Source organism: Protomyctophum bolini (assembly GCF_963924005.1).
Source record: "Protomyctophum bolini genome assembly, chromosome: 21".
Classification (NCBI taxonomy): Eukaryota; Metazoa; Chordata; class Actinopteri; order Myctophiformes; family Myctophidae; genus Protomyctophum; species Protomyctophum bolini.
In genome coordinates this window covers 24,534,028-24,548,450 of record NC_137882.1, presented here as the reverse complement: position 1 = coordinate 24,548,450, position 14,423 = coordinate 24,534,028, and the positions used below count along the sequence as shown (strand labels likewise).

General features: G+C 43.8%; 1 protein-coding gene across 1 annotated transcript in view; it reads left to right on the top strand.

Annotated features, from left to right (window-relative positions):
* Positions 1–14,092, top strand: part of LOC308336585 (uncharacterized protein) — a 114,618-nt gene extending 100,526 nt beyond the window's left edge. Inside the window, exons 11-17 of the mRNA XM_080794001.1 lie at positions 1,942–2,261; positions 2,998–3,045; positions 5,554–5,646; positions 7,715–7,796; positions 8,778–8,893; positions 11,029–11,215; positions 12,664–14,092. Coding sequence (XP_080650127.1) covers positions 1,942–2,261; positions 2,998–3,045; positions 5,554–5,646; positions 7,715–7,796; positions 8,778–8,893; positions 11,029–11,215; positions 12,664–12,668 — 851 coding nt within the window. The 3' untranslated portion in view covers positions 12,669–14,092. The remainder of the gene's footprint in view (positions 1–1,941; positions 2,262–2,997; positions 3,046–5,553; positions 5,647–7,714; positions 7,797–8,777; positions 8,894–11,028; positions 11,216–12,663) is intronic.
* The last annotated feature ends 331 nt before the right edge of the window (positions 14,093–14,423 follow it).

Below are 14,423 nucleotides of genomic sequence, written 5' to 3'. Positions count from 1 at the left end.
GTTATGTTTATAGGTTAGGGTAGAGAATGGTTGTCGACGTCGGACTACCAGACAGTGGCCTTGTGGTTAGAGTGTCCGCCCTGAAACTGGGAGGTCAGGGTTCGATCCCTGTCTGGGTCATACCAAAGACTGTAAAAATGGGACCCTGCTTGGCACTCAGCATCAATGGGTTGTATTGGGGGTCAAATCAACTAATGATTCCCGAGCACGGCGCACGCTGCAGCTCACCGCTCCAAGAGATGGGTCAAATGCGGAGAACAAATTTCACTGCGGTAACGTCTGTGACTAATTGTACGACTTTGACTTTGACTTTGACTAATGACTCCGTAGCATGCAATTGCATAGGAAAACAGTTAATCTAAACAACTATTTATAGATATTTGTAAACTAAATGTAGGTGAATATAAATCACTCCTGATGCCAGGGGGTCAGTGTGTATTGTAGATAACATGTTTCTCACACATTATTTAGATTGTCCAGCCCCAAATCAGCAATTCTATTTAAATATGTTGTTGTACTTGCACATAATCTATAGGATGTCAAAAAGTCAAATAGTCTAATTATTTCTTTTCCAGATCATGAATAGCGATGTGTAGTAAAGAAAGATTTAGTGAGTGGGTTAACTAAAGGGGATTGATATTCTTTAAGGACAGGGGGACAGACTCAAAGGTAGGAGATAACTTCTGCATATAGTCAGGAGTAACCGTCTCTCAAGTACCTTGAGTAGCAGTAGTTAGTTAATGTCTTACATGTCCACGGAGAGTTGGCAAATATGGACAGTATCTTCACATGATCCCCTTACATTAATCTAACAATTTAAAGATGAAGATGAAGTTGGAATTTAGTAGAAAACTATGTTGAGACACCGTGGCAACAAAGACTGTTCGCATGTGGCAGAAGCCAAATTTAGCATAATCTTTTCTCCATTGCTCTTTCTTCTCTCTCCCTTTCATCTCCTCTTCCCCCTTACCTCCTACTAAACTCCTTTCTTCTCCCTCACTCCCAATCGCTATCTCCACACTGCCACGGCTCTGCCTCTGTGGAGGAGAGATTATAGGTAACAATTTGACATCAGTAGGGCTCTTACAGTGATCATAGTCATGACACAAGCTCTCCCAATGACACCGGGAAGACTTGTAAAGAAAAACCAGGCTTTTTCAGAATAATCTACAGGGAACCTAAACCCCCTCTGCACAGCAGCCGTTGGATTACCATGGTCCTTGGTGATGCATCCTCACTCTAATAATCTCCAACAACAAGCTAAGCACTGCCTGTCGGCACGGGAGGCATATCGTATTCAACCTTATAATTACACTTCTTTTTATAGCTGCGTTTAGTTTTTTATTATACTTTTTACTTGTCTTACTAAAGTTGTTTTGTTTCTTGTTTTTTGTAAAGTATGTGGCTCTCAAACTCAAACCTTTTCATGACACTCAAATTAATATGTATTTGGTCACTGACCCCCATCTGAAAGGATTTTGTGCCAGGGACTCCCATACAACGTTTGTGTTGTTAAAACAGTTTAAGAGCCAAAAACGTCAAGACGTCTAATTGCCAATTATGTACCGGATGCCACGGACGACAAGACGTCTTCCCTTGGGAATTCAAACATTTTTTTATATTCTTTTTTTTTCTCCAAAAATTCCACTAATCTGGTGTACAGGTGATGACATGCACATTACATGCATAATAGAATTACAAATTATTTCTTTCTTTATAATGGGAGAATTGGCACTCAAAGCCTAAACTGGTGACCACCAGGTGGCGCTACCAAATGACGAGGCATCAACCTTCCAAAATGAGACGGTGACACATTTGCAAAAAAAAATGTATAGAACAATTGATGGTAGTTCTAGAAGGGCCACATGTCAATATAAAATCTTTTTGGAAAATTTTCAAATGTTTATTAACCTCTTCACATCCCTCCTCTCTTCTCTCCAGTCGACTCCCCCAAACCCAAGACCAGCACTGCCCGTACCGCTAGCAGCACCAGTACCAGCTCCCCCCGGGCTGCTGCTGTCCGCACCGCACCCACCAAAACAGCCACCTCTTCGTCCACCGCCACCACGGCACCGGAGAAGAAACCCCTGGTGCCCCGCGTTCCTCGCACCAATTCCACCTCCACCGCACCACCCACCACCGCCGGCAGCACGAGACCCACCTCCCGCCCTGGCACAGCGTCGGGCCCTGACGCTGTACGTAACGCCCGCTCCAAAATCGGCTCCATAGACAACATGAAGCACCAGCCAGGAGGAGGGAAGGTACGTAAATAAGGCCCTTCAGATGTCCTCAATAATCATGTTCCCCCCTTTTGAAATGACATGTGTGCACTGCAGTGGCGGCCATGGTAGAACTTCTCTTCCACCAGAATTTTCCAAATGATTCCCTCTGCGGCAGTATTAGAAGGTGATGGGTTCACCTGTAGATTCTTTGGAACCTATGTACCCTATCTTCCTCCATGTTTCCTCATTCAACCTCCTTATCTATCTTTCCCTGCCTTTCGTCTTTGTACTGTCTGTACCTCCTATTCTATTTTTTTTCTCCTTTATTTACACAGGGTAGTAGCTGAGCACAAGTGCTCATTTTCAGCAACGCCCTGCACATAGACAGACACACACATTAAAACCTGGGAGCTGACCAGTACAACCTCAGTCTTATACTGTGGGCCACGAAGCAGCTCCACTGGAGCAGTTGGGGGTTCAGTGCCTTGCTCAAGGGCACTTCAGCGGTGTTGGGTGAGTGATGACCAATCACTTCCCGACCCAGATTTTTCCTGCCTGTCAGGGGAATCCTTTCAGCAACAAGGGCGGTCCTCAGTCTAACCCTTAGGCCACCGCTGCCCTATGGTTTTTTCATTCCCTTTTTACCTTTAACTGTTCATCCTCCACCTCCTACTTCTCTCTCTTCCTCCCCACATTCCTCTCCACCCTCGTGGTCGTTGTTGTCATTGTTGTTGTTGTTGTTGTTGTTGACTCAGGCCCGGGCTTGTCTCCTCAGGTGACCTCTGCCTCTCAGAATGCCTCCAAAGAAACCAGCCAGGGCAAAGTGAGTTCATACCTCTCCATTACCACTCACACCACCACAAACCTCCATCCAGCCATTCTGCCCTACAGAGCCAAAGTGCAGTAACTACGGTGGAAGAAATGGCTGGTTTAAAAATGTTTTAACTGGTCAGTCAAATGAGATATCGGCAAAGAAGTAATATTACATTATTTGTAAATATGTTCTTGAGGTAATTGTTTATCCCCCCCAAATTACAAAGGCTAATTTGACCTTTGGGATACGCAAATAACTTGGTGTGTCCAAAAACTGCACTTGTAGGGCAGCATTGATCCATCCATCCATCTATTGATCCATCCAGCCACGCACCTACCTACCTACCTAGTACCTACCTACTGTACCTACATGTATCCATCTGTCTGTCTGTCTGACAGACATTTATTGTGTGTTCATTTTTGTTCAAAGTTAGCTTTATTGTCCCTTGCGGGAAATTGGTTTGCAGCCAGATCATAGTAAAAAAAACACAACAACATTCAATACAAGACTAAGATCTAATAACAGGGCACTAGAGACAGAGAACTCATGGCATTCAATAGTAGCAAAGTCAGAAAAAGTGCATTAGTGGGCAGTATGTGCAAAGAGGCAAGAATAAAGTGCTATCTGCTGTTCAGCAGTTGAATAGCAGCCGGGACAAAGGATAGTTTGAACCGATTAGTCTTTGTGGTGGGCACCCTCAGCCGACGACCTGAGGGCAACAGTTTTTACAGACAGACATACTTCCAAATTGATCTGGTGGAGTTTAAGTAGCATTACAAAGCAATAATAGCGTCTTCAGGTCATGCTTTGGTTTCACTTGGTGTCACAGATCCCTTCAGTAGTGGTGTTTTTGTGTGGTCATTTACTCCTCCCTGCCTGCCGGTTTCACTCATTTTTGCCTACATGTTAGAGATAAATAGATAGATAGATAGATAGATAGATAGATAGATAGAGATTAGACCAGATTAGGCCTTTCCTGTCATTGTGGGATGTTGGTCTCTCCTCGTGCTTGTTACTGAACCCTAACATTTTAAGTTAATAATATAATAAGCTCAATAAAAGTTAATATAATCCTTGCCCTTTTGTACTGCATTTTCAGTGAACACTTTGTTACTGTCTTTTACAAAATGTGCACAGTTTAGCTCTGGAGGTATTAATCTAACTGAGCAGTAGCTTTAACCCATTCTGACCGGGCACCCATTTTGGTGTTAGCATCATGTTATGCTTTACCTATTGAAAAATAGCAGATCTACAAGCTCATATCGCGCCACCGAGTGGCGCGATACGAGCTTGTAGGTCTGCTATTTTTTTTTAAATTCGAAGAACGACTGACATTTTTAGAATCTGATCTCAGGTCAGAATGGGTTCATCAGACCAGTGTGTGTCCAGTGGAAACCTCGTATGAATCTGATCTCAGGTCAGAATGGGTTAAGAGCTTTAAATAAGGCATTATTCCAGCGCAGGTAGAAAGTTCTTTGTGATGGTGTTAAAGCTGGCTGACAGTAAGGTGGTACAATTGTCTACGAAACATATTGGCTCACCTTGAGCATCTTGGCTCCCCCTGTGTATGTGCGTGCAATCCTATTGTTGCAACAACATATATATATAAAACAATACAACTCTGGTTTTGGGTTGATCAGTGGCCATGTTTTGGTATATCGGTATGCTAATGTAACGCCCGGTATTCGAACTCGGGCCTCCCGCGTGAAAGTCCAACATCTTAACCACTAGACCAAAGGGATATCCCTCTGGACCGGGGGAGATATTAGACTTTTGAGGCCATCAGGCAGAGGCTCTGAGCCACTCTGCTACACTAACCCATTTCTCCTGTGCTATGAAAGTAAATAGCTGACAGAAATGGAACGGGAGTCTATTTTCAACCATCTATTTAATGGCTTTCCTAAACAAACACATATGTGTTATTCCACATATGTTAGAGTAATGTACTGTGTAACAGAACATTTCTCTAACTACTGGACAGGGGCAGGTCCATGTGTTATTGTGTTTTTATGCATGCGTGTGCTATTAAAGATCCTGTGTGGCATCCTGTAGCTCGCTCTATTTCCCCCTTCAGATTTGGGCAAATCTATACTTGAATAATGTTTTTATGTGGTCAGTAGTACCATTTAGTCTTCGGTGGTCCGTGCAATTAAATGCACCTATTCTGATATTTGAAGACAAAGGGCCCTATTTTGAGTGTCTTAAGTACCAGGTATTATTACTTAACTTAAGACCTGGAGGCGTGGTCAATGCCATTTGGCTATTCTGAGTGTCCAAACAGCATTGACCACGCCTCCAGGTCTTAAGTTAAGTCATAAGACCTGGTTACTTAAGACACGCAAAATCGGGCCCAAAGTCACTTTCAAATATACTTTTGCCCTGGTCTCCTCCGTTCCTTTCTCTGTCCCCTCCCTGTCTTTTCCTCTCTAACCTTAACCATGGTGTTGAATACTCCCTCCTCTTCCTCTCTCCTCTTCCTCCTGTCGTCTCTCTTGCTGCTGTGCTGTGACCGTTTAGGTTCAGATAGTCTCCAAAAAGCTGGACTTCAGCCATGTCACCTCACGCTTGGGCTCCAAGGACAATATGAAGCATGTTCCTGGTGGAGGGAAAGTAAGTACTAGCCCAGCCGTCGGCTAGAGCTCGTACTACAAGCTGTACTGTACTGTACTGTACTGTACTGTACTGGGCCATTTGTCACTACAGTAAGTACTGGCCCTGCCGCTGGCCAGAGCTTATGCACTGGGCCGTTTGTCACAACAACTCTGACTTTACTCACCGTTGAAACGTTGTGTAAAGACGTGAGTAAAGGTGGGACAGACAATTTGGGCAAACGTCAACTGGGAAACATTGACGGAAGGCATAGCAGGGGGTTAAACCCAGACTCCTCTCCCTTATAGCTCCCAAACTATGGAACTATGGAAGACCGTAGTCTGAAAACTCACATCTTCAGACTCCACCTTATCCCGGCCCGTAGCACGTGCCGTAGCACTCGCCCTAGCCTTGACGGCCTTTCAGGCGCATGCAAAGGTTAAAATATGTAATTTAGATTCTATAGTGTTTACTTATATAGTGTCATCATTGTACAGATGTTCTACTGTTAGGCAGATGTTAGGTTAGACAGATGTTAGGCTTATGATCTAAGATGACTATTTCTATGTACTTGATGTATTTCCTTGTGTTATTGTTTACTGTAAGTCGCTCTGGATAAATAGTGTCTGCTAAATGCCTAAATTGTAAATTTAGGCATTTGATCTTTTAGGAAACTGCAGTTAAATGTTATCTATCACCAGTAAGACGCGCAAACGCGGGAAGCGAACGCAGCTGAGACCCTGCAGATCATGTCTGTCTGTCTGTGTGTCTGTCCCGCTGTTACTGTATATGTATATGCCCCTTTTGTGCCCATATATGGAGCTGAGTGATTGCTGATGCAACACACTCCATATTTGGACGTATAGCGGGACAGACAGACACACAGACAGACACACAGACAGACATGATCTGCTAGGTCTCATAGTAAGTGCTCACTGCTTTCACAATCACTGCGTTCGCAATAATCCCCCAAAATCCACCATTGGGTGGCAAAGAAATGGGTGTGCAGGGTGCAGGCACTTGTTCACCTAGTGGCTCACTGTTATTTTTTGGTCCCTTAAGAGCAGAATCAGTTGTGTGATGATGTATCGACCAGCACGCTAATCATCCTTTTGCACAAGCGCAATTCTTAGTGTTCATTAAACTAACACACACAAATTGTTGCTGTGCAGTGCTATCCATTGCCACATCCCCTTTCTACTGTCCCTTGCTTCTGTAGACCCTCCTGTCCTTTTCTGTCCTGCTCTGTCCTGTCGCTAACTAACTCAACCAAACTAGAGCTGACCGATATATCTGTCTGACCGATATATTAGTTAAGCGTACTAGCATGACACTTTCTGTGGACATTTCCACCTTATGTGGGTTAGTTCTGACCTCCTCAATTACTGGGCTTAGAGTCAGACTTGTTCCATCTCCACAAAGGCTACCTTTGAGAGGATAATCATATCGTCACAAGAGCTAAAGGTAAAAAAAAAACAAGGCTGTGTGTGTTTGAAGTGGAGTTCACCTGGGAGGTGACGACAACACGAGACATCACAGACATCCACAGGGGACATTTTACTGTGTTTCTCTGTAACTGTCCTCTCCTGCATTTAATTATTTATGCTGTAGTGGCTTTATTCTTACTGTTCTTATTGTGCTACAGTGTTTGTTGACACACGTATGATATCTCTTAGGAAATACTGTTACCTTTGCTTGCTTGGTTCTTGTCATCAAAGTATACTATCTGTCAACTTCTTTGCATTGTTGCCCTTACCTTAACGAAACAATGACCATGAAGCCAACCAAATGGAATAACTAATATTTTGGTATTAAATCACTGGAAATCAGCTTCTGCACATATCAAAAGAATCTGAGAGCATACTGTATGTTGTTTATACAACTATAGTTATAGTTATAGTTATTAGGGTCTCACATGTCAATGTACTTTGGAGTAGCAGAAGGGTTAATACTTGAAATGTGCCTGAATTAGAAACATTCTGAAACATACTAATATGTTACAGAATCCATTTAAAATTGGTCTATTCATTTATATGTAATATAATACTGCACATAGATGATGATGAAGTCTTTAAATACCAATTAACAGGTGCAAATACTCAACAAGAAGGTGGACCTGAGCAAAATAACGTCAAAGTGCGGCTCCAAGGACAACATCAAGCACAAACCTGGTGAGATGCTGCTGGGAATTGTAGTGCTGTCTGTGTTACTATGTGACCTATTTAAAACACCCTAATTGCCCAGGACGAAGTTCACCGTCCTTTCTATTAGTAACGCCCGACGCCAATAAGACGTCATCGAAAATGTTCCCCTCCTGTTTAGCCGACGACAATGAAAATCTTAACGTTAATAACTCGCGATCTAAATAATCCCGTCTAATTATAAAAAAAAGATCCCGTGTTAGACGGCCCTCCGCTGTCCAGTCGCTATAGATTTATTCTTACCTCCCGTTGTTGTCGATCGCTTCTAGAGTGGTTTGGCTACATCTACTGTAGCTGCTACAGCATCCAGTCCGTCGGTAAAAGTGCTCCGTTGCTATAAATCGACTGGGCGCACTGATTTAATGGATTAAATAACCCCGGGCAATTAAGGTGTTTACTGGCACTATAGTCAGCTTGTCTTTAACCACTTAAGTCCTGTTTTATACTACTTCATCGGACGATGGTGTCCTGCTGTAAAAATAGCCGATCTACAAGCTCACAACGCATCGCAACTTTGCAAGTGCAAGCTTGTAGATCAGGCATACCATTTTGCCTATAATGGCATGCCCAAGATGGGGATGCCAGGTTGAAAGTAGTTAAAGTTATTTTTGCTTGTGTCTGCATATGCAGGCCTGCACTAGACGTGAGTTTGTTTGTGTCTGCATATGCAGGCCTGCACTAGACGTGAGTTTGTTTGTGTCTGCATATGCAGGCCTGCACTAGACGTGAGTTTGTTTGTGTCTGCATAATGCAGCCCTGCACTAGACCAGGGGTTCTCAACGTTTTTGGCTGGGGACCCCCGTAAATGCTTTCGCGACCCACGGGTTGAGAATCCCTGCACTAGACGTGAGTTTGTTTGTGTGCGCATATGCAGTCCTGCACTAGACGCGAGCGCCTACGGTTCATCTCTCTGAGTCATGATGACACCAACCAGGTCTTTGTTTCTCCTAGGCGGCGGTGTCGTGAAGATCGACTCCCAAAAAGTGAGCATCAACAAGGACAAGGCTCAGTCCAAAGTGGGCTCCATGGACAACCTGGGCCACTCACCTGGTGGCGGCAACATCAAGGTGACATTATCACTTCCAGTTGTCTCCCTTTAACCCTCCAATGATTTCATCCTCTCTCCCCTCTCGATCTAGTTCCTTCCGCTACTGTATGGTTCACAAAACCACAATATTATGGGCTTTACTGTTATGGGTTGGGTTCCCAAATGGGCTTCAGGCCAGAACCACAAGCAGAACCACATACCGGTACGACGACGGTACAAGCGGATCTGGTGTGATGTCACCTGTCCCCTCAGCCTACAGTATTCCATTTGTGTGTTGTTGTGTGATCATTGTTTCCATGACCGCATCATTCATAAACTTATCATAAAGTACATTTGCATGTTCAGTCTTCTGGAAATCACTCACAATGTCTTTGATAAGCTGAGAATGAACAGCAATCTATAGTGTTACAGGGGTGGCGCCTTTTTTGACACCTGAATTCCACTTTGGGGATAAAGATTCAATTCATCGTTTTATTATAGGCGATTTTAGGGGGGAGCAAAGGGGGAAATTGCAGACGAAAAATACAGCTTTTCGTCACAACTCATGTCACATTTGAAAGGAGAATTTACGTCATGTATGTGTCTGAACAAATCAGCTTTTTGTGTCAACACAAACATTACTGTAAATGCCATTGACATGAAAGGATCATATACGTCATATGTATCTGAGCAAATCGGCTTTTATAAACCCAGTGCAACTGTCTTAATTCAGCTCAGGGCTTTAGATACATTACTAAGAAAATAAGCTCTGTGTCGCAAACAACGGTTTATAATTTTTAAAAGCTTTTATTCAAGATAATCTCCACAAATCAACTCAGACTTATGATTGTTGAACCAAGCGCACAATTGATTACACAAACTTTGCAAGCCAATCATAACCAAAATCGGAATGAAATATGATACATGTGACAGATAGGTCTTGATCACATGACTACAGAGATAATGTATGCAGATTTGCGTGAGGTTTTTTTTAGGACAAAAGAAGTCGGGAGTGGCTTATTGTCAGTATCAGCCGGTAACAAGCGGGAGTCTATCTTTGTTACAATGCGCCCCTGGGAGACAACATCTAGGAGCAAACAAACAAAAAATGTGTTCTGGCAAAACTCCGGTCACACACGCACGTGCACACACACACACACACACACACACACACACACACACACACACACACACACACACACACACACACACACACAAATAAATTGCCTAAAATAAATAGCATCAGGTGTTTATATAAAATATAATATTGCAGTTATTCAGTTTCATAATTTTTGCACATTTCTGTCCATATTTTTGCTCCATAGCTGCCTTTGTTTCTTATACATAATCTATTCCATGCCATGTTTTTCCAATGTGTCTATTATTATTACATCCAGCGTTGATTATTATTACATCCAGCGTTGGAACAGCCACAACATTTGAGTTATTTTTGTAGCATTAATTCCTTCATCTCTCCACTGTAGCCTGGCTCCTGATTTGTGACAATATGGCTTGCCAAGGATTTTTCTTTTCTTTAAAAAAACATCTGCATAAATTATTGAACCTACTACATATCCTTCCAGTAAACGGGTTTCAGAACCTGTGTTTCCAATTGTTCCAATCTTGTTAATGTTAACACAATCAGCACCGTGATTTCTATCAAAATAGGAGCTCGGGGTGCTGGGCAGATATGGCAGCTTATAAAATACTCTGAAAGCCCCCCCCTACAAAAACCGGGAGGCATAATGTTGCTTGCTTATCTTACGATGATACGATAAAGTCTCTCTAGAAGCATTAATATTCCGGGCAAGAGACATGTTGAAGTCAGAAAAGCCTTTCTTTCTGAGCGCTAAACAAGGAAGTGAACGGCAGCACGCATGCGCGAACAGCAAGGTGTACATTGCAGAAGGAGAGGCCCAACCTAAAAAAATGAGGAAAAAAAACAGTTTTTTTTCCCGTGAAATCAATGAAAAAGCGTAGGCTTTTTTGCTACGTTTGCAAAAGTATATAATAGGCCATTCATTTATGAAGAAAGTATGGAGATGCAAGGTTTTTACTTTATATTTTTTACTTTCAATCACATAATGTTCAGTCAAAAGCCCTGCGAGAGTTGGAGCCAGGCTGTTCCATCCCCATCTCCACCGATTGACACCCTCCTGCTGTATGTGTTTCTAGGCTGAGGGGGCCAAGGAGACAGAGGAGGGGGATGGGGCTCCACCAAGTGGTACCCCGGACCCAACCTCTGAGCCAGGGCAGGCAGGGAGCCCTGCTGCCCAGGAGAATGGGCTGAAGGAGGGGGTCCCCTGTGGTAGCGAGGGCCTCCGGGACCCCCAGCCTCTGGACACACGCATCCCAGAGACAAGTAAGTAGTAATTAGGGTGAAAAGGAAGGGAACGTTCCTGAGCCGCTGTAACCTGACTCCGCCAGATGGGGGGCGGTATAGATTCACAAGTTCACAACACAGCCTCCATCTGGAAGCGCTGACGCAGTAGCGATGAACCGAACCGGCCGCGGTTCGGACCAATCGGCGGCAGCTACGGGCGGGATCTGCCAATCACCTGCCAAGTACAGTAGCTTGGAAAAAAAGGGCCCGCCGCCTTCAGCGATTGGGCTACAGCGATTCCAGTAGTTTGAAACGAGTGTGTGAACTGTGAAGCAAGCGTCTTCAATCTGGCGCAGGCAGGTTAGAGCGGCGAGCCCCTGAGCCCTGCAGTTGAAAAAGACCTTTACTTTGTGTTTGTGCATGTGTGAGTGTCTCCAGTATTCCCCCTTCCAGTTTAGGTGGCCAAATATCAAACAGTAAAGGAAGCAACACATACTGTATGACATCTTTTTGGAGGTAACACTGATTGACAACAACTGCTTTGGCATTGCTGCTGTAATCACATTATTTCATCTTACCGACAGGAAACGTGTTTAGCAAGTTTCCACTCGTATCAGCATAAGCTGCCTTCACTGAGTGACATTTGACACCTCTAGAGTTTGTACCATTTTAAAATTATGGATATTGGAAATCTAGCCTGGAATTAACTAACTAATAACTCTCACATTAGAACAGTGTACAAAATGTAAGAGTTTTGGCTTGTTACTTTCTGTGGATTTATTTCAGAGGTCATGTTCTGCTAATCACTAGGACTAATTGGTGTCCTCATTTGAAACATTCAGAAATGTTCATCACCAGAAGGACTTTGTGATTGCATGCCTTAATCCGATCCCATCACACTGCAAACTGACACGAAAAAAGCTAAAAACTACACTTGCATGTAATCTGACATCACATGAATGGTATTTAGAACCCATTTATGTGCTGCTGCAAATTCTTAAGGCAACACGAGAGCCGGGTTGCAACGCAATGGAAATGATGCGCTACAAATACAGCTGTTTTCATGATCTACTGATTATGACTTTTGTGTTTTGACTTTTGCATTTTCTTCTGTATTTGCATGAGTTTTCGGAATGTGCAGCACATGCAGCGCACATGCAGCGCACGCGTTGTCAAATGTGTGAATGTGTTGTGATTTTTGCGCTGCATTTCTTAAATATTGTCTTATCAGATTAGTGCATTTGTTTGTGTCAGTTTGCAGCATGTCGGACTCTCACAGCCCCTTTGAACGTGTTCTGCAGTCCGAAATTCCTGACCACCATCGTCATCTTTTGACTTCTTACTTTGCAGGCATCTAATTCTGATTTTCTTGCTATCCCTCTGTCCTCCTCATTCCAACCCCCACAACATCACCCCCTCTTACCCAACTCCCTCCTAATTCTCTCTCCCGGTCTTTTCCTCCTCTGTTTCCAACCTTTCCGATGCAGATTGAGTCTTTCAAGCTCAAATTCCGCGAGAAAGCGCGTTCTCGCACGGACCACGGTGCCGACATCGTCTTCACCTGGCCGACAGCCCTCATGGGCGACAGCCCCCGTCACCAAACACCCCCCCGCAGTGTCTCCCTCGGCGATTCCCTGTACTCCGCAGGCTGCCCGGGTTCCCTCTCGGCCCCCTGCCTTCAGCTGGAGGTCAGGGGGTCGACAGTAGTGCTCTAGCAGGACTTTATCCTTCTCATGTCCTTCATCTTCATCATCATCATCATCTCCTCACAGCACTGTTCATCCTGTAAACCCCCACCCTGTGAATCTGTGAATCAGAGCCCCATCCCAACCCCACGTCACTGGTGTAACAGATCTGAAAACTACCCTCTACTGTCAGAATTGTCATGTCAACAGTTTTGGTTCATGTTTGAACTTCGTCTTTTAGATTGTGAATACACTACCCTCTGTTCCTCCGGCGCTGCTAGTGCCCCCTTTCGCCCCCATGTATTAGGCTGAGCTGACTGTGTATAGACTGAGCATTGGGGGCCGGTATTGAGCACGTGTGAAGGAAAAAAAAGAAGGGATTGCAAGGTTTTCAGATGGATTCCCATTTACAGTAATACACACTGGTGTCTGGCTTCACGTTGTTGGATCCTCTGTCGTCGTCCACCCCGATACCCTTAACAACTACAGATCTCACTTCATCCATGAAACTGACCACCACTTCCATTCATTATACATGGGACACCTTCCTATGGACTCACCTGTGGCTTCCGTATACAGAGTCAAATGTGTAGTGTTCCTTTTATTTGTGACCATATAAAAGCGGGCTGTCGTGTGTTTTTTTCCCCAGCAATCGCTGACTCAGCATAGTCATACTCCCTGTTCATCTCAAGCTAGTTCCTCACTTTCCATTTGCAGAGCCACACATCTCTCTGTCTTTCCTGTCCGTCATAACAGCAGGCACCTACAGTATACAAGCTGACAAACACACAGAAGACTAGACTACTAGTAGGCTGTTTGAACTGTTTAGGCTATTTAACTCTTTACTCTCTGTGTTTGTGATGATGTGTTTGAGTGAATAATACTGTAACAATGAACTTTGGTGTTTTGTTTTTGTTCTGATCCGATCTTGCTCTTTATTTTTATCTCGTGCTCGATGACCTCTTGTTTCCGTTTTTTTCCCTTGTCAGTTTTGTTTTGGTTTCAAGAAAAATGTTTTGTTTCTTTTATTTATTATATGTTTCGTTGTGTATTGCGTTAATACGGTGGACGGTCCTTTTGCCAATAGCACTCGAGAAACTTGTAAACATGCACAGGTTTGTAGAAACCGAGGCACACAGTCATTTAGAGGAAACGGGAAGTTCAGAGGGCAGAAGGATGTGTAGAAAAGGATGTGAGGTCAACAGAGGTCGAAGAGAAAAGAGAAACGTGACATTTGAGGAATATTGTATTCTAGGACAGAATAATAGCATTCAAACTAAGGGGTACAGAGGATAATAGAGGAAGCCAACTCAAGTATTGATGGTTTTATTGGGAATGCTGTCCAGAGGGACATGTGGAAGATGTCCCCACAGTTGAAGGAACTACTGTGTGCCTTGTCCCGCTTCCCCAAACACTGCAGTACACAAGCATGATGGATGCTCACGGTGTTGAGCCATTCTCCAAAGGAGACACAGACGGACAGATAGAATGTCATAGACATAAGTTGACAAAACGAGAAATGGTAGAAGAAGCTGCCTGGCATCGCTGTAGTGAAGATGTAC